The following is a 25,902-nucleotide window of genomic DNA, read 5'->3' on the forward strand; positions in this document are numbered from 1 at the left end:
TTTAAAATTTCCCACCATATTTTGCCAAAGCGAAAAAATTCCAACAGCTTACTTCACACTATTTCCAGTTTTTGGCGATATTTTACACGTATTCTAATTTCTTTTTATTTAAAATTATTACTTATTTTTATTACGTCAACTTATTTTTGTAATTTCTATTGTTTATAATAAATTTATGAAAAAAAAAAAAATAATAAATTTCATAAATGTGGTAACACTGTTTCACTACTCTAGTCAAAAAAAAAAAATCTCCAACCAACTTCCTGTTTGGTTTTGACTTTGAGCGTCATTTTCGCCGCGCATGCGCACTCGAAACAAAATTTACAGTCGTAAACAACCCTACCACGAAATTTTTTTTCCAATACCTCCATTTTCGTGAAACTGTGACTTTTAGAAATAAGACGAATCTCGTTAATAAAAAAAAAAAAAGCTTTTAAAGTGCTTATTTTCTCATTGTCGAGCAAAATTATTACAGTGATAATGTCTGTTAATTTGCAATTTTGAGATAAACTTAAAGCTACCTCTCTCTTATTTTTTTTTATTATTATTATTATATATATATAAAATAATCGGCATCTAGTATGCGGTGACGTCATTGTAAATCGTTCTCTCTGAAAGAACGCTGAAAACCATCACAGAACAAAAATGGCGGGTGGGTGTTTATTCGAATAAGGGCGTTAACTTGGTTTAAAAAAAATTTTTTTTTCTAATTTTTATATGAATTATATTTAATATTCATAAAAAAAATTTTTTTTTTCTATTACAGATCTCTATGCAACTTATAGTTGCACCTATTGTCAAGAAGATATCTCAGGATTGCGTATCAAATGTGCAGAGTGCACTGATTTCGACCTCTGTTTACAGGTAAGTCAATAGATTAAAAGAGAGAGAGAGAAAGAGAGAGATAAGGTGTCGCGAATTTTCACTTTCATTTTGTCATTGTGTCACGTGACTTAACCTCAATCAATTATTTTTCCTTTATATAGCAATTTTCATGAATTAATAATCTCCGAACCGGCTTTTTTTTTTTTGTTTGTGTGGTTTTTAATTTTTTGTTTTTATTACATTTGAGGTTATGTTTGTATATTTATCTTTTTTCGAAAGCGGTTTAGTTGATTTTATAATAAAGGATATTTAATAAAAAATTTTTTTAAAATAATATTTATTTTAGAATTTTTCAAAAAGAATTCAATTGTTTTTTGATTCTTTTAAAATTTTTGCAGCGGGAAAAAAATGTAGAATTTAAATTTTTGTTAGTCTTAATCGTCTTAATACAAATTATATCGTTTAGTATATTTTATAATTATTATATTTCTATTATAAATATGTATTATATATTATATTTTATAAATTATATTAAATATTTAAAAAAAAATCCAAATATATTTATTTTAAAATCTAATTAGATTTGTTTACAAAATTTATTTATTTATTTTTTTTTGTATTCTATTTAAATTTTTATCACTTTTATTCTATTATTTACAATTTTTGCAAATAAAAATTTTTTATTTACTTTACAGGCCTCGGATTATACGACTTTATCGACTATTTCCGACTTTTTTCGACTTATTTTAATGAAATGCAACTTTATCGACTTTTTTACATTTAAAAAAAAATTTTTTTTAATAAAATACGTTTTTTTAGTATAAAATGTATTAATTATTTTTAATAATTTTAATGAAATTCATCACAAATTTAATTTTTTAAAATTATTTTTCAATTAAAATATTTTATGAAATTTAACAATTGTTTAAAATTTTTTAAAAATCAAATAAAATTACCAAAAATTTTTAATTCAAAATCACAAATCAATTTAAAATCTTTTAAAATTCAGTTATTTTCAAAAATTTCAATTTAAAATCAACTAAAATTCAATTATTTTCAAAATTTTCAATTCAAAATCAAAGAAAATTCAATTATTTTCAAAAATTTTAATTCAAAATCTTTTAAAATTCAATTATTTTCCAAATTTTCAATTTAAAATTAACTAAACTTTAATTATTCTCAAAAATTTCCATTCAAAATTAATTATTATTAAAATTTTCAATTAAAAATCAACTAAAATTCAATTATTTTCCAAAATTTCAATTGAAATTTAATTATATTCAAAAATTTGAATATTTAAAAGCTTCTGAAATTTAATTATTTCTAAAATCCTCCTGAAATTCAGATATTTTAAACTATTTTTATAATATTCTTCGAAAATTCAATTATCTAAAATCATTTTGCAATTAAAAAAATTTTTAAGTTCAATTTTTGTAATTACTGATAAATTCTTCAATTATTTTATAAAATTTCAATTCAGAATCTTTTAAAATTCAATTATTTTCAAAATTTTCAATTTAAAATCTTTTAAAATTCAATTATTTTCAAAATTTTCAATTTAAAATCTTTTAAAATTCAATTATTTTCCAAATTTTCAATTTAAAATTAACTAAAATTCAATTTTAAAAAATTTCAATTCAAAATTAATTATTATTAAAATTTTCAATTAAAAATCAACTAAAATTCAATTATTATCAAAAATTTTAATTCAAAATTAATCATCTTTGAGAATTTAGTTACTTTTAAAAAATGTTATCTAAAATTATTTTATAAATTATTTTTAATTGTGTAAAATTAAATTATTGTCTGAAAATTAACTTTTGAAATTCAGTTATTTGTTAAAATTTCAACTTTAATCCTATTCAAAATTATTTCTATTTAAAAATCTAAAAAATTTTTTGTTCAAAATAAAAAAAATCGACTTTTTTTGGAATATAAATCGACTAAAACGACTTTTTTTTGTGCCTTCAAGTCGATCCGAGGCCTGAATTTATTAAAAGAATTTTTATATTTTTAAATTTTATTAAATATTTAAATATTTTTTCCTTCCATTATTTGGTATTAGAAATTGAGTTTTTTTTTTTCAATTATTGAAAGTGAGAAATGAAAGAAAAAATATTTAAATTTTATTATTATAAATTATTTCGAGAAACAAATGGCAAAACAAAAAAAAAAAAAAATTTTTTCTTTTTTCTCCAGTGCTTTTCATCGGGATCGGAAATTGGTCCACACAAAAATGATCATGCCTATCAATTTATGGACTCGGGGACAGTCAGTTTATTTAATGGACGGGGAAATTGGACGGCGAGAGAAGAATTACGATTGTTGGATGCAATTGAACAATTTGGATTTGGCAATTGGGAGGATATCAGTAAACATATCGAAAGACGTACTCCGGAAGGTAGAAAATAATTTCAAAAAAAAAAAAAAAAAAAATTCGATATTTTTCCAATTGCAAAATAAATAAATGAAAATATTTTTTTTTAAATATAAATTAATTTTTAAATAAATTACAATTTTATTTACACAAATTTTAGAATACAAATTATTATTATTATTATTATTATTATTATTAAAGGAAATTAATTAAAAAAATTGAAAATTATTTAAAAAATTTACGGGATTATTAAATACCTATATATATTTTTTTAAATGTTGAGATTTATTATTCCAGAGGCGAAGGAAGAATACATAGCAAGGTATTTAGATGGAAATATAGGAAAGCATACTTGGCCATCGACGGAAATTTATAAACCAAATTTAACCGATCAAACAAATTCTGACCATGGGCCTTTATCACCTGATGTGACTTCTCGACTTCCACCTTTGGATATAACAAAAGAAGAAGCCTCGCAACTTGGCTACATGCCCCAACGGGATGATTTTGAATGGGTTTGTTCTTTTTTCCATGAAAAAAAATTTTATTTACATTTTTTTAAATTCTGTATAGAAAATTTTTGTTAGGATCAGTTGAGGTAAATGGGGGACAAGAGGTTTTGGAGCTTAATTTACAGTTTTAAAAATTAAGTTCAACATCAATATTTTAAACTCAGATCACCTGCAAGATGCTTTGAGGATTGCTAAGTTTTTATCTTGACAATTGGCAGCAAGATAAAAAAAAAAGTTATCGCTCAATACATAAAAAAATTTGGAAAATCAAAGTCAAACTGTTTCAGTATTTTGTCTCGCATTTCAAAGAAAACAGACTTAATAATTATACCACATTTTTTTTTTCTTATTCCTTATGACTTCTATAATAGAAATTCACTTGAATTTTTTTTTTTTTTATTATTAATGAAATTAAAAAAAAATTCAAATGAATTTTTGTTATGGGAGTCATAAGGAATAAGAAGAAAAATGTTGCTATGATTTTTAAGTCAATTTTTTTCCAAATGCGAGACAAAATACTGAAATAAAAAAATTTCAATTGGTTTAACTGTTATACACCTACTAGAATTTTTTTTCAAGTTTTTTCATTCCTTAATACAGTAATATACTTAAGGAAACTTTTTTCTTAAAACTTTCTTAGAAACAATGCTGTCACCATTTACCCCGAATTTTATGAAATTTTCTAAATTTTTGGGGTAAATGGGGACAACAGTAAGTTTCATGCGTTTAAAGTTTATCTAAATTTTTTTCCTGCTGCATAAAATTCAGGGTGGCCGCAAGTCAGGGAAAAGTCATGGAATTTTTAAAAATTATTTTAAAAGTCAGGGAATTTTTTATTAAAAGAAACCAAAAAATTAAAATAATTTGATACATAAATGTCAATTCATTTTATTTTATTTAGACGTTTTTGTGATATATTAGCTCATTATAATGGTGCCGTCAGATTTTTCATTTTTCAAAGTATTTACTTTTTTTTTCATAATAAAAGTTTTTGAATATAATAAAAATTTTGTTATTAAACAATTTTTAATTATATCTTTTCTTTTCATTTATGAATAAAATTGTTACTTAAAAAGAATTATAAAAATTTCAATCAGCAATGCAGAATATTAAAATAATTCAAAAGTTTTTTTAGTTGGGGAAAATAAAAAATTAGGGAATTTTGAAAATAAAATTTTGCAGCCACCCTGAATTAATCCTGGGAATGTAAATAACAACTTAAGAAATAAAAAAAAAACCCGAAAATATTACCTTTTAAAGGAAGAAACTTACGAGATATGTAAAAAATAGCGATTTTGTCCCCATTCACCCCAACTGACCCTTTTTTTCTTTTCTTTAATTAAATTTTTAAACCGATTTTTATTAATCAAAAACGATTTTTTTTCAGAAAATATTAACCAGTATTAGAATTTATTTTTAATTCTAAATATTAATATAAAATAAAAACTTTGCTACAAATTTAGATATTAATAAAATATTAATTTCATTGAATTTTCGCTTGTTTTCATTTCTTTTTTCTTTTTTTTTTATTAAAACAAAAAATTTATTTTTATTTTACAATTCTAAATTAGTTTTATAATTTAAAAATTCTGAGTCCGGAAAGAGAATATTTTATTTATTATTAATCGATTAATGTGTAAATTCTCTTCGTGAATATTAAGGAATTGATTTTTTTTTTTTTTTTCTAGGACTACAATCACGAGGCGGAATCTCTTGTCTCGTCATTGTTTTTAAATCCAACGGAGGACGATGATCTTGATATTGCATTGAAACTCGCACAAGTCGATATGTATACAAATAATTTACGTGAAAGAGCGAGAAGAAAACGTGTTGTTCGTGATTATCAATTAGTTTCTGCATTTTTTGCATCAACACGAAAAGAACGGGGCGTCAAGAGAAAACGAACAAAGGAGGATAAGTAAGTATTTTTTGTATTTTTTTACAATTATTAATTATTTTAATCTACATATTTTTAAAACAATTTATTTTTCTATTTTCTGATTTTAAATTCTTTATTTAAAAATTTTAATATTATTATTGTATTTAAATTTACTGTTTATATTTATTATCACTTTAAAATATATATTTTGCAAAATAAATAAATGAAAATAATTTTCTTTTTGTAAAAAAAAAAAAATTTCTTTTTTCTTTAAATTTCAAAAAAAAAAATATATATAATAATAAAAATGAATTCTCTCAAAAAAATAGAGACTTTAGAGAGCGAATGAGGGTGTTCGCGCAATTTTACACCGCACAGGAATACGAGCAATTTCTCGCGAATCTCGAACGTGAACGTGAATTACGTTTAAGATTATCAGAATTGCATCGTTATCGTGAGAATGGTGTCACAAAACACGAGGAATGCGCACATTTCGAGCAAGTTGTTATGCAATCGCAGGGACAAACTGACGTTGATCATTGGTCAGATAAAAAATCTGTAAGTATTTTTCAAAATTTTCTTTCTATTTTTACGTCCCGATTTTTTTTATTTTCTTAAAATTCTTTCATTCACTCCATGCAAAAAAAAGAAATTCAAAATTATAATAAAAAAAAAAAAAAAAACGAAACATAAATTATTATTTATACAGCAATGATTGTTGCATGTAAATGTTTCCGCATAATTTTTTTATTTTTTGTCCTTGCACAAAATTATAATTTGAAAAAGAAAAAAAAAAAAAGGAAAATTCATCGCTTTGTGTCGTAGATTAATTAGAAAATTACAATTTTTTTTTCATTATTTTCAAAATTTACATTTTTTATTTTATCTTTTAAAAATTTTTTTTTTAAAATAACAATCGGTGACTATTTTTTTTTTTTTTTTTTTTGTTATTCCTGGCAAATAACGCAATGACAGACAAAAGAAATTTTTTGATTTGATTTCAATTTTTTGGAGTTTTCCCTCTTATTTTTTGTTTGTGTTTTTTAATTTTTTATATGGATTATTATTTATTATTATTGATATTAATTACAGTTAGTTTTTTTTTTTTTATATAATTATAAAAATATTTTTTATGAAAATTATTGTTTTTCAATCACTAATTCTATTGTTTGTTGTGCGTGTTGCTAGGCGTTTGTTAACAGATTGTATCAGTTTGCATTTCACTTAGGGCAGCAGTGGGCCGTCCACAACAATTCACCGTCAATCCTCAAGAAAAAGGTAAGAATTCTTTTTTTAAATTATTTTATTATATTTTTCTCTTCTTTTTTTAAAATATTTTTTTCCTATTTTGATTTTTGTTTTTTTTTTTTTTTGTTTTTTTTTTCAAGTTTCCGAATCTTATTTATTTTTAATTGAATCATAAAATTGAAATTCACCGGTTAAATTAATTTTTACAACAGAAAATTGATTTAAAAAATGCAATTTAGAAAAAAAGAAACGGAAGACGTAAAAAATTATTTCTATTCAAATTTATATTAAAAAGAACCTTTCCAATTCAAATTTTAATAAAAAATAAAAAATTTGAAAATTTATTGAAAAATTCAATAGATTTTTACTGTAGAATTAATTATTTATTTATTAAGTAAATTAATTTGGAATATTTCAAATCTAAAAATGTTTCGTTTTTTTAATATCAAGACTAATTAAATGTTTCATTTATTTATATATTAAATGAAAAAGAAAAAAATTTTGTAATAACAATCCTTTTTTTCGAATATTTTTTTTTTTTTTTTTTTTTTTTTTTTTAATTTAAATAATCAATGAAATTTAAAGTTTAATATATATTTTTTTTAACGTTCCAGTTTATAAGTTGAAGGAGCATGCGTTTGTCAAAAAGTAGAAAATTGCATGATGGAAAAAAATTTTTTTTTTTAAAAAAAGAAAAGGTAAAAACTAAAAAAGCATCAGCGCAATTAATTATTTTATTTTAATAATTTACTTTTAAGAAACAAAAAAAAATTTAAATGTTGTAAACACGCACATAAATGTTTAATTTTTTTTTATTTTTCTTTTTTCCTTTTTCTGCATGGCGCTGAGCTTGTTTAGTTTTTTCTGTTTTTCATTTCTCACAAATTGAAATTTTCAATGTATTTTTTTTATTTTATTTGCTTTTTTTGTGATTGTGGCAATTTTGCATGAAACTAATTTAAGTTTTTTTGTTTTCATTTTTTCCAATTTTAGCACATCAATGAATCATTTGCACCATTAATTTTCATTTAAAAATTTAAAAATTCCATTACTTATTTCATTTAGAAAAAAAAAAATGAAATTTTCACAACTTGGAGAAGTTGAAAAAAAAACATTTTATCGAAATTAATTATAAAAAATAAATAATAACTTTTGCTTAATTAAAGAAATCAATTTTATAATTATCGAGAAAATTTAATTATTTTTTTTCAAAAATAAAAATTAATTGCAAATTGGTAATTAATTACAATTTAAAAACTAGTAAAATATTTTCTTATTTAAATAAATGAAAATTAATTACATAATATTAAATTATTTTTACTATTTGTTATGAACTTAAATTTTATTTTAAAAATATATTCTTTTGGCTGTTGCTTGCATTCGAAAACAAAAACGTTGCTGTATAAAAAAAGGTTTTAAAACAAAAATTTAATTATACAATTATTAATTTATTACGTAAATAATTACTTTTTATTAATATGTCAGTAATCTGTTTATGTATTCAAATTTTTTTCAAAAAATATTTCTCAAATATTATATTTTTCTCGTATTTATATTTATTAAGTAAATAATTATTTATTTCTAAATATTTTGTTTATACTGTAAAATTTTTTCCTAATTTTTGCTGTTTAGTTTTGTAACAAAGATTTAATTATTATTATTTTTTTTTTTTTATTAAATCAGTGTTTTCTTTCTTTTTTTTGGACTTGTTAAAAGAAAAAATTTGTAGAATTTAAATGAATGAATTTTTCAATTTTTACAGAGACGAAGAAAAAAGCTCCTCTTTCATCGACCGAAAGTCCACGTCAAAAGAATTAGCCAGCACCAGCTCATTAATCAATCCTCACAATCGGACGACGACTCCAGCCAATCAATTGGCGGAGCAGGATAACAATCGTTCTTCTTATGCCGATTACAATATCGATGCAGAGAAAGACGCGAACTTTGTGAATTTGGGCAAAACGGAGGATACAGAAGAGAGAGATGTCGAGATAGAAGCCGCGTCTCATCTTCTTACAAAACAAGAGAAAACACTTTGTCTTCAACTCGATTTAAAACCAACGCAGTATTTGACACAGAAAACACTTTTACTTCAGGTAAATAATAATTATTTTTTTTTCGAAATATATTAAAATTTTTTTTAAATTTAAATATTTAAATTTATAATTTTAAAAATTTAATTTTTCATCTAATTTTAGGAATATTTGACTGGCAATAGAAAATCGAACATTGTCCCGCAATCGGAACCCGAGAGTAAAATCCTCCATTATTTGGTTGCCAACGGCTGGATCGCTGCCAACTGATTGCTTAAATTTGTTTTAAGTTTGCCTCTAAAAGTCAACATCTGTGTGTAATCGACAGCTAAGTCCTTTTTTTTTTTTTTATCTTTAAGAAAAAATAATAATAACAAAAAACTTCGAAATAATAATAATTGTTAAACCATGAATTATGGAGCAGTCGAAAAAGAAAATCTTTACGTCCATTTAGATTTTTATTAATTTTACCAAAGAGAAATATAAATACACACTCACTGAATCAATTCTCAAAAAAAAAAATTTCCCTCTTTTTAATTCCATAAAAATTATTATTTCTTGGTAAATTTTTTTTTAACCATTTTGTGTGTAAAATAATTTTAAATTAAAAAAAATTGGAGTAAAAGAAAATTGTTCCTTAATTAAAAAAAAAAATGTGTGATTCTAGAATTGTTCAGTGTTTGTAATAATAATTTGTAGTGAATATCGAAAATGAATTTTTATATAAATATTTAAATTGATTAAAATTTTCGCCTGTTTCAAATTCATTTATAAAAATTCAGCATTAAAAGAGGTAAAAAAAAAAAAAAAATTTCAAATAATCGATTAGTTATCGATTGTTTGTCATTTTTTCCGTCTTCTTTTAAAATAAATTGTCATTCTCGGGGCAATTTTACTTTGTTTTTGTAAATAAAAAAAAAACTAGTACCTTTCCTAGAAATATAATGAGCGTTTTTCACGCTTGGGAACACAAAATACGATTTGTTAGCGAAAAAAAAAAAAAAAAAAAAAAAAAAGATGTGTCTATAGTGTAAATTAGTACGTGTCGAGTGATATTTAAAAACAAAAAAATCGTTTTTGTGTGCGACTTGAATTGTAAAATTTTTCAATTGAAAAGAAAAAAAAAAAATCTCTCAAATTTGAGAAAAAGAGAGAAAACTGTGAAAAATGTAATTAATTCAAACTTCCAGAATTAGTCTTCATTAGTTTAAAAAAGCCTTAATTTTATTCATGGTACAAGATGCGTTTGAAAATTTCCATTTTTCTTAAATTTCAAAAGTTGATTTCAACGAAAAATTACTAAAATTTGAAAAAAAAATCAACTTTTCGTAGATAATTAAATTAAACACTAATTTTATAATTTAAATCGTTAAATTATTTAGTTAAATTTGTATTTAGCAAAATTAAATTCATTAAAAAGTATTAAAAAAAAATTACTAATAACTAAAAGTATTAAAAAAAAAAATACTATTTAATGAAAATTTAAAAAAAAAATTAGTATAATAATTAAATTACTGTTTAGTAAAATTTTAATTAATTACTAAAAAAAAAAAAATTGTTATTACATTTTTCTTTAACTAAGAAAATTTTAATTATTTTTAATTGTAAAAAATTCAAAAGAAATTTTCATGCGTATCTAATATTTATAATTATTAATCTCTTTATGTCGAATTTTTTAGCATTTAGAGAAGAAAAAAACAAAAAAAAAAGAAACAAAACATTTTAAACTACATATTTTAATAATGTTCTGAAATCTGGGTAAAGAGGTGGAAAATTTCTTTTTCATCATTCATTGAATTTAGAGATGAGCGAATCTCTATTTTTCCCATTTACGCTCTTCGGACAAAAAAAATGTTAATTGTAGAAAAAAAAAGATTTAATATGAAACAATGAAAAAAAAACCACTCCCGCCCAAAAAAAAAAAATAAATAAAATTCACGCTTATTAAGTGTCTAAGAATCTATATATATAATGATAATTAAGTGATTTTTTTTTTAAATTGTTCATGTACAAAGAAAATAAATTATAAATAAAATTAAATTAAATAAATAGAGAAAAAAGAAAACTTTCAAAAGTTTTTAGCATTTTTACTAAAAATTTATTGAAAATTTGTTTTTTAAAATCATTGGAATTAAATTTGGAAAAAATTGTAAAAAAAAAATCAAAGAAAATAAAAATTTAACTTTTATAAAAAGGCAAAAAAGAATAATTTATTAGTAATTTTAATGAAATATAAAAATAAATTTTATTTTCAATTTGAGAGGAACATGAACAATTTAAAAAAAAAAATGAAAAATCGAAAACGAAAAAAAGACGCTTTTGAGTATCATTGAATACTTGAATTTTTTTTCTCTCTCTCTCTCTATCTCTCTCTGTATATAATTATTAGAATTTATAGTGTAAAAAGAAAATTTGTAATATTATTTAAGTAGTTAATTATTGCTCATAATTTTAATAGGCGAAAAAGAAAACTAATCAATAGTTTTTTTGAATTTGAGAAAATAATTTGTCTTTGAAGAGAGATTTAAAAAAAAAAAAAAAAAAAATATTTAATTTTCCCTTTTCAAAGGCATTAATTTTTTTTTTTTATATATAATATTATTACAACGATTTTAGTTATTTATTATTAATTTCTTTTTTTGTTTCTTTTGGCAATGCCAAAGGCAAAAAAAAATTTCAATTGTAACAAAGGGCGAGTAATTTATTTTACTTTTATATTTTTGAAAGAAGGGAAAAAAAGAAAGAAAGAATAATAAAATGAAAAAAAATGCATTTTCAAATTCTTTTCGTCTATAGTAAAGATGATAAAAAATTTCGTATTTTTAATTTCGAAGACGAAAGAGTGAATATTTTTCTTTTTCCTTTTTTTGATTAGAAAAAGAAAAAAAAAAGAATAGAGCGAGACAATGATGAATTTTTGCTCCTTCCTAATTGTCTTTCCTCTCGTATATATGGCACTGAAAAATGAGATGCTTATATGTGATTTAAAATGTGCATTGTACCCTTAACGAATAGTATTCCAAACTGCATATATATATACTTTGACACATTTGTTCGAAAAATCTCGATTTAGAATTGTGAAGAAAAAAAAAATATAGACATATATGTATATTTAAAATATTATATTTTCAAAATGATCAAGACTGCTGATTAAAGAAAAAAAAAAAAAAAAAAAAAAAAAAAAAAAATCATGCTCTCTTTACACAAAGAAAAAATAAAAACGAAATTCTATAAATACTCGACGTTGTGTATTTTTTTTGTTTCGCTTTGTGAAGAAGCATTGAGAAATAAAATCAATTATGAGATTGAATTTTAACTTCATTTTTCGGAAAATAAAAACCTCAAAATCCTATGAAAAATAAAAAAAAAATTTTTAAAAAGTCAATTTTGAAAATAAATTTTCATTTTATTGAAATATAAATATTTTTTTTAAACCACTTTAAGATGCAATGATTAATTTTTCACAATTTTATAGATTAAAATTTCAGATTTCGTATAGTTTAATTTAAAAAAATTCGTTTTTTTCTCACAAAATACTTTTATAAATTAAGGAAAAATATAATTTTATTTTCCTATATAGAAAAAAATTTGATGATTTTTATTTAATTTTTTTATCTAATTTTAATTTTTTAATTAATTTTAATGGCGTTAGTTTTTTTTTCGAATTTTTGTTAAAATTCTTCGAAAATATTTGTTAATTATTGGACGATGAAATAAATTTCAAAAAAAAAAAAAAAAAATGATAATACATACATATTGATGACTAGAAGATAATGCGAATTCAGGTATGTGGAAAAATTTACGTAATCTGTAAAGAGGAGAAAGTATTATTACACATTTATACTAAACTTGTTTCCTGTCTATAACCATCTCAAGTGACAAATTCTCTGTGGTAATTCTCAAATTGCCAATCAGTTTGCAATTTGTCACTTTTTTTTTTTTTTTTTATTTATTGACACCAAAATAAATGCAAATTCAAAAACAAGAAATGTGGAAAATAAAAAAAATTCTTCGTAAATAAATTTTTTAGGATTTTTTTTAGAATTTTTATTTTGACAAAAAATTTTCTTCAATTTCTCTTTATTTATTCTTTTTTATTTATATAAAATAATTTTTTTAATTTTAATCCACATTTTAATTAATCAGAATTTTTATTCAATAAAAATTTTCAGTGATTCAATTTTTTAAATGTCAGTATTTTCATACGAATTGATTTGCAATATTTTGTTTAAAAAAAAAAAACGAATAAATAAAAATTTGTTTAAAAAAAATAAATTCTTGTCAAAATTCGAATTTGAAAAATGAAATTTTGTCTCAAATAAATATTTAATTTTAATTTTAAAAAAATTGTATTATTTATTTTTATTTTTGAAATTTAATTAATTTATTTTTTTTTTAAATAAAAATTTGTTTAAAAAAAAAATTCTTGTCAAAATTCGAATTCGAAAAATGAAATTTTGTCTCAAATAAATATTTAATTTTAATTAAAAAAAATGGTAGGTATTTATTTTTATTTTTAAAATTTAATTAATTTTTTTTGCAATTAATTAATTTCAAATGTTTTTTTTTTTAAATTAAAAATTATATTCATTTTCTAAGAAACAATGATAAAATGACGACAATGTTAGAAGTTGATGATCATGATTCAAAGTGAAAACAAATTTTAACATTTTAAATAAGCTATTTATGCAAATTCCCTTTTTATGAGATCAAAGGCTGTTTTATTTAAATCTCGAAACATGATGAGAAAATCAAACGTTTATACAGATTATTATTTGAAATTAATTAATAAAAAAAATTAATTAATAAATAAAACAAAAATAAAAATGTTAATAAAAAGTTAAATAAATTGTTATAAATATATTTACATAAATATATGAGTAAAAAAAAATTTTTAAAAAAAAGAATATAAATTTTTGTTTCTTTTGAGAAAAAATAAATTTCTAAGAAGAGATAATATTACATAAATGGATGAAAAAAATATACAATACTTTGTACAAACAAAAAAAAATGGGTGTAAATTGTAATGACCTTTATAGGAAAAAGAAAAGAAAAAAAAAAAAAAAAAATAGGAAAATCTATTTAGCCATACGTTGCTAATTAAGAAAATAGCAAAAATCAATTTGAGAATAAAAATTATTTTCCATAGTGAATTGTTCTGAATAATAATAATAATAATAAAAAATAATTGCGTAGACAGTGTTATGAGTTTTAACCCGAGTTGGTCATAAACAATTATGTAAATCATTTGTTTTTATCACGAGACTCATTTTTTTTTTTATATTCTTTATTATTTTTATAAAATTGATTTCAAATCCCTTTTTTTAAAATTTAATTATTTCGAATTACTCATGGTATTTAAAAATTTAATTATTTTAAAAATAAAATTTTTAAAGTTAGGTACATAGTTTTTTTTTTAATTTTATAATGTGAAGATGCAAATCAAAGTTAATGCGAATAATTACAATGAGAAATCTAAGAAGAAAAAAAAAACACAGATGGAAAAATAAATTTCTTTTTTCCCTTTGTATATAAACGTCTTTTTTTTTTTTCTTAGCCACTTGTGCGACTAATTGGAACGTTTCAATAGTTTAAACACAAAGAACTTACATTCAATTACACGTCCTTAATACTCATGGGCGGAACGATAATATAAACTTTAATTTATCCCATAGTAATTAACGCATTCTTTTTTTTTTTTAATTTCAAACTTTTTTTTGATTTTATCTTTTTAAAATGTCCTTCAATTATTTTTTTTTGGTGACAAAATTTTTTCTCCTTTTTTTTTTTTTGGTAGATCATTTTTTTTTTTGGTGACAAAATTTTTTCTCCTTTTTTTTTGGTAGATCATTTTTTTTTTTTTTTGTAAAAAGAATTTTTATTAATTAGCAAACGAAAAAAAAAACTATAATTAAAGTAATTATTTTTTAAAATAAGATTCAATTTGTAAAGTTTAAAAAAATTATTTTAAATCTTTGTTGTAAAATAATAATTATTATTTAATTTAATACATAAAAATTTCCGCGGTCAAAATTTTACATTTTTTGTGTTCTTTCTTTAAATTTACAGTAAATTATAAATTTTTATTCAATTTAACATTACTTTGAAGGCATTTCTATACAAATTTTGTTTTTTTGATTACGATTTTTTAAACTTTTTCCAAAAATTCCAAAAATATTAAATATTATTTAAATTAAATTTAAAAAATTGTAAATACAATTTTTAATTTAAATAAATAAATAAATTTATAAATAATTATCAAAAAATGTTTTCTAAATTAAAAAAAAAAAAAAACAGAAAACTGTTTTCAAAAATAAATTTTGCAAATTTTTTTTTTGAACTATTTTTCCAGCTACCTCGTATATTATTATAATTTTTCTGAATCACCCAAAAATAAAAGTCAAGTATTTAATAAACGTGAGTCTTGAAATGTTTACAATGAATATATGTGACACGCATAGTGAATAAAAATGAGCGGCGAGGATATATAAAAATATAATCACTTTTATAGAGCAATGGAGGAGGAACCTTCATATATAAATATATATATATATATATATAATGTCGAGGAAAAGGAAAATTTATCCTCGTCATGCAAAATGGTCGTTGTCGTTCGTCTCGATGATATCGGATGATATGCATTAGTAAAGTTGACCATCAATATATTATACATATACATTTATAATGTTTTAGTCCTTTCAGCAAGAACAAAAGGTGAAGGTGGGGGTCGACATTGTAAATTTATCCATATGATTCCCACACCTCATTGGAAAGACCCCCCTCAGGGTTCTTTTTTTTTTTCTTCTTTTTTTTTTGCGTAATCAACGTCATGGTTAAGACGTATATATAAACCTCTCATTTCTTGAAACTTATTCACACATACACTTGCTCCTGATTACTGCTAATACTCAGGTGAGCGACAAGTTTATGGGATTAGAATAAAAAAAAAAAAAAAAAAAAAAAAACCACCTTGGAAAAATTTGGGTTTAATTCGGCATACAAAATTCTGCAAAAAAAAAGAGAATATTTTAAAAACTGTGATAAAATTTAATTAATAATATTATTTTTAATATTATATATTTTCAAATTAATTTTAATTCAGTTTGTGTTAAATTTCGTAAATTAATTAATTTTTATTTAATAATTAAATAATAATATTAAATTTAATATTTAATAGTAAAATTAAAAATTAATATTTAATATTAAAATTAAAAATTAAAAATTAATTAATTACTTAACAACGAGAATAAATTAATAATTATATTTTTATTAATAAATTTACTCTATTAATTAATTAATTTCCTTTTATTATTAAATTTAATTCCTAAATTCGTTTTTTTTTGTTTATTAAAATTTTTACATTCCTTGAATGTTAATAAATTTCAATTTTTTTTTTAATTAACAGTTGGAAAAAAAAATTAAATTCATTTTTTTCAATTTGAATTAATTTAATTTATTTAATATCCAAATAATGTAGAAAATCAATTTTTACCAATTTTTGGAAATTAATCACATAAATATATATAATTTGTAATTAATTTTTATTAAATTAGTAAACTTAGAATATTCACTAATAAATTTACTGAAACATAAAAATAAAATAATATCCAAAAAAAAAACTGATAAATTAAACATTTAAATTTAAATTTGTATTAAATTAAAAAAAAAACGTGGAAAATAATTTGTTTAAAATTTTCAGAAACAAAAATTGAAATTAATTTACGAAAATGATAAATTAAAAATTTAAATTACAATTTTGAATAAATTTAACAACTAAATATTAAAAAATTAATATTAAAAAGTAAATATTAAAAAATTAATATTAAAAACTAAATATTAAAAAATTAATACGTTCAAAATGTTCAGAAAATTTTTTTTTTTTTTTTTGAAATTAATTACGAAAATATTGAAAAATAATTCTATATTAGAAAAAATAATATTTCCCTTTCACTTTATATTTATTTTGAAATACAGTGTAAGTGTTTCTCTGTACTAAAATTATAATTACAAGTAATAAAAAAAAAAAAAACATTTGAAAGTGCTTTCAAAATTAGTGCTTTGTGTGAAGAATTTAAAAATTGAGTGCAGTGTTTAATAAAAAAAAAAAAAAAAAAAAAAAAAAATGGAAAAATGGAAAAAAATTTTAAATTCAATTTTTTTTTACAGCCATGAAGTTCGCCGTTATTTTTCTTGCCGTTATGGTAGTTGCAATTTCTGCAGCTCCACAATATACAACGAAATTTGATAATATTGATATAGATCAAATTTTAAACAATAACAGATTGTTAAACAATTACGTTAATTGCGTTTTACACGATGGAACCTGCACTGCTGATGGCAAAGAACTCAAAGGTATTCTCAAAAAAAAAAATGTATTTCAATCTACTTTTATTTTATTTATTTTATAATTTTTAAATAATTTAAAAAATTTCTATTTTATAAATTAATTAATAATTAAATTTAAAATAATTTAATTATTATTTTATTTATTTTTAATTGTTAATTTTTTTTTTATTTCTTTATACTTTTTTTTTTTTTTTTAATTTTTCTTTTTACGTAAAAATATTTAAAATAATTTAAATTTTCATTTGCAATCAAATTTTTATTAAAAAAATATAAAAAAAAATTTTTTTTCAAATTTTTTTGACTTTTAAATTTATGCAATATTAAAATATTTCCATATAATTTGCAAATATTCATGATTATAAAATGCGTCGAGAAATAATATTTCATAAGACACACATACGTTGAAAGTGAATTTTTTAAATTTTGTTAATTATGCAAAAATTTTTCATAATCAATGCAATGTTGCAATTATATTATTAATTCCACATTTTTATCTATTGTATAGAAAAAAAATGAATTTTTTTTTTTTTTTCTAAATTCATTTACTATGCAAAATAGTATTTATGAATAATTCTTATATATTTGTTACGAAATTGACATTTGGTAAAAACATAATTTTACAATCCGCTAATAAATTATACGGCAATTTGTTTCTTTCGCAAAAAAAAAGAACGAGGAGAAAGAAAAAAAAAAGAGAAAAAGAACTCTCGTAATACTTTGTTGCATTAATTAAAAATTTTAATCTTCTGTTTGACAAATAATTTGTTAATAAATTAAAATTTTCCTCGAATATATATATGATTCATGCGTTTGTGAATATTTTTTTTTTTCAAAATCATTCGAAATAGTTTTATCATTTGAATATAGTTTCTATTTATTGGAAATTTTTTTTTTCAATGATTTTTTTTTTGAAAAACTTTTTTTTTTTTTTTTTTTTTTTTTGAAAAAACTAGTTTTGTTTTATATAATGGCAAATTATATAGATGAGTACAGCACGAGAATTATAAATGTGTTGACAGTATTTTTTTTTTTTTTTGTCAACAGTCACTTTTTTTAATAAAAATATTAATAGGCTAATAAGAAAAATAAAAATTTTTCCCTTATGAATAGAAGAATATAATTACAAAATTATATTGGTGAAAATTTATAATTCCGTTTTTTTTAACATTGAAATAAAATCAAAAATTTTGAAAAAAAATATAATTTTTTAATTGAATTAATTTTTTTTTCCAGCCGTTCTTCCTGATGCAATTTCCAGTGAATGTGGAAAATGTTCCGAAAAACAAAAAGAAGGCTCTGAGAAAGTAATTAAATTCTTGTCAAAGAATAAACCTGAAATTTGGAAGCAAATTTTGGAAAAATACGACAAGGACGGCAGCTATAGAGCAAAATATGAGAATAAGGCCAAGGAATTGGGAATTTCAACTTAAAATATAATACATAAATATAGTATTAGATTTTATAAGTCCGAAAGAGAAGAAATATTATTTCAAAAAAAAAAAAAAAAAAAATCAACAACCTCTATTACCTCCGAGTTAATGACAAAAAAAACTATTTATTCTTTTTCTTCTGTATTATTTATTGTATAAAATTTCAAAGGTAATTTAATAAAAAATTTTCAATTATTTTTCTTTTCAAATTAACAAGTATTTTTGAAAATAATTTTTTTTTTTTGTATAATAAAAAAAGATGAACGTCACTTAACTGTCAAAAAAAAAAAAATTATAAATACATAAATATATGAAATAATAAATAATTGAATTGTAAAATTGAAAATTTGGAAAAAATATGAACGAACTTAATTGGACTGGTAAAGTGATTGAATATTTAAGTGGAAAAATTACGAATATTTATCTTAAAAAATTTCCCAAATTGTATCATTTATGTTATGATCCAATTGGAATACATAAAAAAACTCGTATGACCATTGGTTTTTTTATGGGCTTTATTATGGGATTTTGTTTCTATGAATTTGTTATTGTTGATCTTCAATTTGATGAATTAACTAGTTTAATTTTTGGAGCTCTTATAATAATAATGCTTTCATTTGGATTTGCTGTTTCAATTCAGGTTCAGGATATTTATTTTTGTAGAAATTTTTTTCTTTTAATATTTAATTTTTTTTTTTTTTTTGAAATTATTATCATTTATGGAAAATTTATATAATTTCAAAAAAAGGAAAATAAAAAAAAAATTTAATAGGCGAGATGCATTGGTCTATTGACAATTCCGGCATTTTTTGGACGTTCAGGTCGAAGTGTACTGAAAGCTCTTGTTTTTGGCTACGTAATAGCGGGTCCAATTTTTAATTTAACATTAAATGGAAAAGAAGTGGTTAGAACTTTTTCTTGTACAAATCAACTCACACAAAATATGTCAAAGACAAGATACAATTTAATGGTCCAGCCGTTTAAACAAGTGGGAAATTAATTTTGATTTTTAGAAATTTTGAATAAAATTTAATAATAAATAATTTAAATTATTAATTATTATTATTATATAATTTATTTTTGAATAAATAATTTTTTTAAAATAAAAAGAAAATAAATAAATTTATAAGAAAAAAATAAAAATAAAATTAATCAATTAGGCTCTGATGAGTATGAAAACAGACGCTGAGGAGATAAAAGACACATTGTCATCGGTAAAAGAATTGATAAGTCCAATTGTTGAGGAAATTGAAGGCGAAGATGAAATGCAACGACTCAAAGAGGAAAATGATTATTTAGATGAATTACAAAATGATACAAAGAGAAGCGATGAAATTGAACAAAAACGTTTGAAAGCAAAATTAGAAGCAAAATCGGAAGGTGATATTTATGAAGCGAATTATAAGGCAAAAATTGAAACTCGTTGCGAGGATCAATTGAGTCGTGGTAGCGAAAATTGTCGGTAATTCTAAATTATAAATAATAATAATAATAATTAATTTTATTCTTCCTTTTTTACAAAAAAACGAAGTTCTAATTCTGGAAAACAAATAAAACATTATTTATTCTTTAAAATTATTTTTGTAAAAGGCAGCTTATGAGTTATTGATGCTAAAAAGATGGAAACTAAAAATAATTTTATCATTTAATTATAGAAACACAATTTTTATATTATCATTATTAAACATAATTAATTATTAATATTAATTCATTATTAGTATTTTTAATATTATTAATAATTAATTATTAGTATTTTTAATACTATTAATAATTAATTATTATTAATAAAATTAATTAATAAATTCTATATTAGTAAAATAAAAATTTATTAAATAATATACGAACCTAAAAATTGTCGAATCAGAAGACAGTAAATTTTTTTTGGAATATTTCCATTTTAGAAAAATGTTTGCCGATGCCTATGATAAATGCTACATAAAAGTATCGGCAGCTGCAGCTTGGCTTCTTTGTTGGCCAATGAAATTGACTTTTATCTGTAACATTGTCCAAGCACTCGGTGGTCCAAATATTTGCAATCCTGAAGGAAATGTCGATTCTGGAATTGGCGAAGGATACGCTCAATTAAAAGGTATATTCAATTTTTTCAATCGCATAAAAAAAATTTCTATTCTATTTTGCAATTTTTAAATTCTAATTCTAATTCTAATAATAATAATAATTATTATTATTATATAATAATAAAATGCTTGGTCTGTCCTTCTGTCCTAACTTGAAGTTGGCCTTTTCTGATTTCACGTGTTTTTTTTTGGATAGTAATCTCATGACGTGTTAAATTTTGACAATTCTTTTTCTCATTTTTGCCAAAGTTGTATAATTGTGTTTCCAAATTTCGGAATAAGTTTCTTTAAAATTCCAAATTCGAAAATTCAATTCACAAAGCTGAAGTACACAACGTTTACCGACGAAATTTTTTTTAAAGTTGTATATTGATTCAAAAATTGTATACAAATACAAAAAAATTTATGATGAGAAAAAAGATGCGCCAGGAAATTTCGTACAAGATAGTAATTTGAAAAAAATTAATTTTTATGGTACCAGGGGCCAACGAATACCTATTAAATATTAATTATAAAAACACAGGCCTCGAATCAACTTAAAGACACAAAAAGTCGTTTTAGTCGATTTATATTCCAAAAAAAAGTGGATTTGTTTTTTATTTTAACAAAAATATTTTACAGATTTTTAAATAAAAAATTTTTTTTTAATAATAATCCTTTTCGAAGGGTTAAAGTTGAAATTTTTAAAAATAATTAAATTTCAAAAGATATTGTTAATTTTCAAACAATTATTAAATTTTACCAGAAATAAAAATAATTTATCAAACAATTTTTAAATTTAATTGAATTTTCAAAGATTTAAAATTGAGATTTTTGAAATTAATTGAAACTTTAAGTGTTTTGTAATTAAAATTTTAGATGATTTCATTAAAAATTTATTAGAAAATGCGGACAAAATACAATAATTTGAAAATCATTTTTAATTGAAAAATGGTTTCAGATAGTTGAAATTTCAAAGAATATTATTAAAATAGTTAAAAATAATTGAATTTCCTTAGAGTTATAATTGAAATTATTAAATTTAAAAAAAAAAATTTCAATTCAAAATTTTAGAAATAATTAAATTTTAGATGCTTTTAAATTCAAATTATTGAAAATTCAATTAATTTTGAATTCAAATTTTTGATAATAATAAAATTTTATTTGATTTTAAATTTGGAAAATAATTGAATTTCAATTGAAATTTTGTATAATAATTGAATTTTATTTGATTTTAAATTGAAAATTTGGAAATAATTGAATTTCAATTGAAATTTGTATAATAATTGAATTTAAATTAATTTTGAATTAAAATTTTGGGAAATAATTGAATTTTAATTGATTTTGAATTGAAATTTTTGAAAATAATTTAATTTTATTTGATTTGAAATTGAAAATTTGGAAAATAATTGAATTTCAATTGAAATTTCTATAATAATTGAATTTTAATTAATTTTGAATTAAAATTTTGGGACATAATTGAATTTTAATTGATTTTGAATTGAAATTTTTGAAAATAATTTAATTTTATTTGATTTTAAATTGAAAATTTTTGGAAAATAATTGAATTTTAATTGAAACTTTGGATAATAATTTAATTTAAATTCATTTTTGATTGAAAATTTGGATAATTAATTTTTAATAGAAATTTTAGAAATTAATTGAATTTTATTTCATTTTAAATTGAAAACTTGGTAAATAATCAAAATATAAATTGAAAAATTTTGATAATTATTGGATTTTTAATTGATTTTGAATTGAAATTTTTGAAAATAATTTAATTTTATTTGATTTTAAATTGAAAATTTTTGGAAAATAATTGAATTTTAATTGAAATTTTGGATAATAATTTAATTTAAGTTCATTTTTGATTGAAAATTTGGATAATTAATTTTTAATAGAAATTTTAGAAATTAATTGAATTTTATTTCATTTTAAATTGAAAACTTGGTAAATAATCAAAATATAAATTGAAAAATTTTGATAATTATTGGATTTTTAATTGATTTTGAATTAAAATTTCGGGTAATAAATGAATTTTAGTTTTTTTTGAATTGAAATTTTTTAAAATTAATTCAATTTCCTTAGAGTTATAATTGAAATTATTTACTTTCAAAAAAAAAAAATTTCGATTGAAAATTTTAGAAATAATTAAATTTTAGATGCTTTTATATTCAAATTTTTGAAAATAATTGATTTTGAATTAAAATTTTGTATAATAATTGAATTTTAATTGATTTTGAATTAAAATTTTGGGAAATAATTGAATTTTAATTGAAATTTTTTAAAATAATGGAATTTTATTTGATTTTAAATTTAAAATTTAGAAAATAATTAAATTTTAAAAGATTTTGAATTGAAAATTTGGAAAATAATTAAATTTTAAAAGCTTTTGAATTGAACATTTGGAAAATAATTGAATTTTAATTGATTTTAAATTGAAATTTTTAAAAATAATTGAATTCTTTTTGATTTTAAATTGAAAATTTGGAAAATAATTGAATTTCAATTGAAATTTTGTATAATAATTGAATTTTAATTAATTTTGAATTAAAATTTTGGGGAAATAATTGAATATTAATTGATTTTGAATTGAAGTTTTTGAAAATAATTTTATTTTATTTTATTTGAAATAGAAAATTTGGAAAATAATTAAATTTTAAAATATTTAGAATTGAAAATTTTGAAAATAATTGAATTTTCTTTGATTTTGAATTGAAACTTTGGATAATAATTTAATTTAAGTTCATTTTTGATTGAAAATTTGGATAATTAATTTTGAATATAAAAATTTTAGAAAATAATTGAATTTTGTTTCATTTTAAATTGAAAACTTGGTAAATAATTAAATTTTAAATTGAAAATTTTTGATAATTATTGGATTTTTAATTGATTTTGAATTAAAATTTCGGGTAATAATTGAATTTTAGTTTATTTTGAATTGAAATTTTTAAAAAAATAATTCAATTTTATTGTGATATTTTCTGTTTTTAAATTATAAACAATTGTTAAATTTCATAAAAATTTTAATTGAAAAATAATTTTGATATAATTGAATTTGTGATGTATTTCATTAAAATTATTAAAAATAATTAATTTAGTGAAGAATCATTTTAGTTCAAAATTTGTTAAATAATTGAATTGAAGAAGATCTGAAGAAGATCTACATTTTATACTAAAAAAATGTATTTTATTTACATTTTCTTTTCAAATGTAAAAAAAAATGTCGCATTTTATTAAAATAATTCGATAAAATTCGTATTTTTGAAAAAAAAGTCGGAAAAAGTCGTATAATCCGAGGCCTTTAAACATATAATTTCCATTATTATCATTTAATATGTAATAATATTCTAATAAATTAAATTATTATTGATAATATTAATCTTTAATTTCTTTATAACAAACAATTAAATATTCAATTTGGCGCGCTTGCACGCGTTTAATTTTGCTAGTAATAATAATAAAATAATAATAATAAAAAAATAAAAAAATATTAATAATCTATTTTTTCAAAAATTCAGAATCAAGAAAAGTATTTGGCGAGAATATGAAGAAAGCACAACTTCAATTTGAAGTGAAAAAACCATCATTGCCAATTGATTTACACGATGCAAGTGATACGGCAAAGGCAATTTTAAATGAATTTGATTCAAAGAAAAAAATTTTCGACACAATAACAATGCTAATTAAACGATGTTTGGCTCTTGTTTTTTTGAAAATTATTCTTGATGCACAAAATTATCATGACAATTATTTGACAAATATTGAATACGATAATTTTTATATTACTGGATATTTTCGTAAAATTGATGCACGACGACGTGTGAGAGATAGTTCAATATTATTGCCATTGAAAAAATATGAAAGAGAAAATTTTATCGATCCCTATAAATTGAGACAAAGTAAATTTGAGAGAAAAAATTTAATAGGACAAACGGCGAAATTAATTTTAGAAATTGCCACTGTTACAACATTTGTTTTACTTGATTTATTATTTTATGAAACATTGGATATTATTAAACGACATTTTCATTTGGAATTTTCTCAGGTTTTTTTTGATTTTTTTTTTTTTAATGAATTTAGTCCGAATAAAAGAAAAGAAAATAAAATGAAATCAAAATTAAATTAAATTAAATTAAATAAAATAAATTTACGGGCTGCGAATTAATAAATCTACCATTTTTCAGAAAGGACATCACGATATGTCAATCGATGTTCGAGGAACGGGTTTAATTGCATCTTTGGTACGAAGTGTAATTCGAGGATTTAATATTAAAAAACGAATAAATACAATTGTGAGTAACGAGGCGTGTCTACCAAAAGCGCAAAAATTATCCAATTATATAATATTTAAAATTTATGGTAGCTATTTTGGAATTTGGCTAATGCTTTTAACTACAGCTTATACACAAAGATTAAGACGAGTAATATGCTCATTTTTTTATCGAAAAAGAGAAAAACGACGTATTCTCTATTTATACAATGAATCGACACGTAAACGTTATGGTTATATAAGATTTATGAGAAATAGAGTAAAAAATCTCGTACGAATACAAAATTTTGAAAAAGACATTAATCCATGGTTGGGTTTAAAAATGAAATATCAAAAATTATTTGGATGGCTTCAATTTTTTGCCTGCGCACGTGAAAAATGTTTAATTTGCAATGAAATTGAACCAAGAAAAGAGTCAAAATTTTTGAAATGTAATACACCAGGATGTTTATTTATTCATTGTCAGGAATGTTGGATCGATATGGGAGAAATATGTTTAGCTTGTTCTTATTCAGAAAGTTCAGAAGAATTTGACGATGAAGACAATGATGAAAATGATAATTATGATGATGATGATGATGAATTTTAGAAATTAAATTCTTCTTGGTAAATTTTGTGTTAAAATTTTTCTCTTACCAAAAAATTTCCCTCGACATCAATATATTGACTGTTCTGAAAAAAATTTATTAAAAAGCAACATCAATTTTCATTTTGATTATAAAATCACTTATCTAATAAAAATTTAATGAAAAAATATTGCCAAAGATTATCAACTTCCTATGATTTTAATAATAATAGAAAATTGTGCTTCATTTTCAATGCACGAGAGGACAAAAAAAAAAAAAAAAACTCTAATTTGCAAGAAATTGCGTACTTAAAGATAATTCGTTTATTTGTTTGACTTTGATAGTTCTCTCGTGTC

The 25,902-nt window shown here is 20.5% G+C and overlaps 3 protein-coding genes across 4 annotated transcripts; all 3 read left to right on the forward strand.

The window, feature by feature from the left end:
• Positions 1 to 309: 309 nt before the first annotated feature.
• LOC127281178 (transcriptional adapter 2B) lies at positions 310 to 12,184 on the forward strand. 2 transcript variants are annotated; one of them, XM_051304762.1, is made up of 9 exons: positions 310 to 652; positions 767 to 864; positions 3,025 to 3,226; positions 3,500 to 3,717; positions 5,403 to 5,632; positions 5,923 to 6,151; positions 6,822 to 6,871; positions 8,604 to 8,937; positions 9,040 to 12,184. In XM_051304762.1, exons 1-9 carry the CDS (start codon positions 646 to 648, stop codon positions 9,142 to 9,144), a joined length of 1,473 nt encoding a protein of 490 aa, XP_051160719.1. In that variant the 5' UTR covers positions 310 to 645; the 3' UTR covers positions 9,145 to 12,184. The 2 variants fall into 2 exon arrangements, with proteins under 2 accessions (XP_051160719.1, XP_051160721.1); XM_051304764.1 differs by lacking the exon at positions 9,040 to 12,184 and having other exon boundaries at positions 6,782 to 6,871; positions 8,604 to 8,871.
• Positions 12,185 to 15,633: 3,449 nt separating this feature from the next.
• On the forward strand, positions 15,634 to 18,845 carry LOC127281184 (ejaculatory bulb-specific protein 3-like). The gene is made up of 3 exons (XM_051304780.1): positions 15,634 to 15,786; positions 17,041 to 17,226; positions 18,454 to 18,845. The coding sequence occupies exons 2-3, from the start codon at positions 17,043 to 17,045 to the stop codon at positions 18,648 to 18,650; spliced, it is 381 nt and encodes a 126-aa protein (XP_051160737.1). The 5' UTR covers positions 15,634 to 15,786; positions 17,041 to 17,042; the 3' UTR covers positions 18,651 to 18,845.
• Positions 18,846 to 18,994: 149 nt separating this feature from the next.
• Positions 18,995 to 25,864, forward strand: LOC127281238 (protein sneaky). The gene is made up of 7 exons (XM_051304854.1): positions 18,995 to 19,290; positions 19,423 to 19,638; positions 19,811 to 20,112; positions 20,552 to 20,739; positions 24,229 to 24,755; positions 24,895 to 25,556; positions 25,861 to 25,864. Exons 1-7 carry the CDS (start codon positions 19,009 to 19,011, stop codon positions 25,862 to 25,864), a joined length of 2,181 nt encoding a protein of 726 aa, XP_051160811.1. The 5' UTR covers positions 18,995 to 19,008.
• Positions 25,865 to 25,902: the final 38 nt, after the last annotated feature.

Source organism: Leptopilina boulardi, unplaced genomic scaffold (genome assembly GCF_019393585.1).
Source record: "Leptopilina boulardi isolate dan_hultmark-lab unplaced genomic scaffold, ZJU_Lbou_2.1 LbouV2_266, whole genome shotgun sequence".
In the NCBI taxonomy this organism is placed as follows: Eukaryota; Metazoa; Arthropoda; class Insecta; order Hymenoptera; family Figitidae; genus Leptopilina; species Leptopilina boulardi.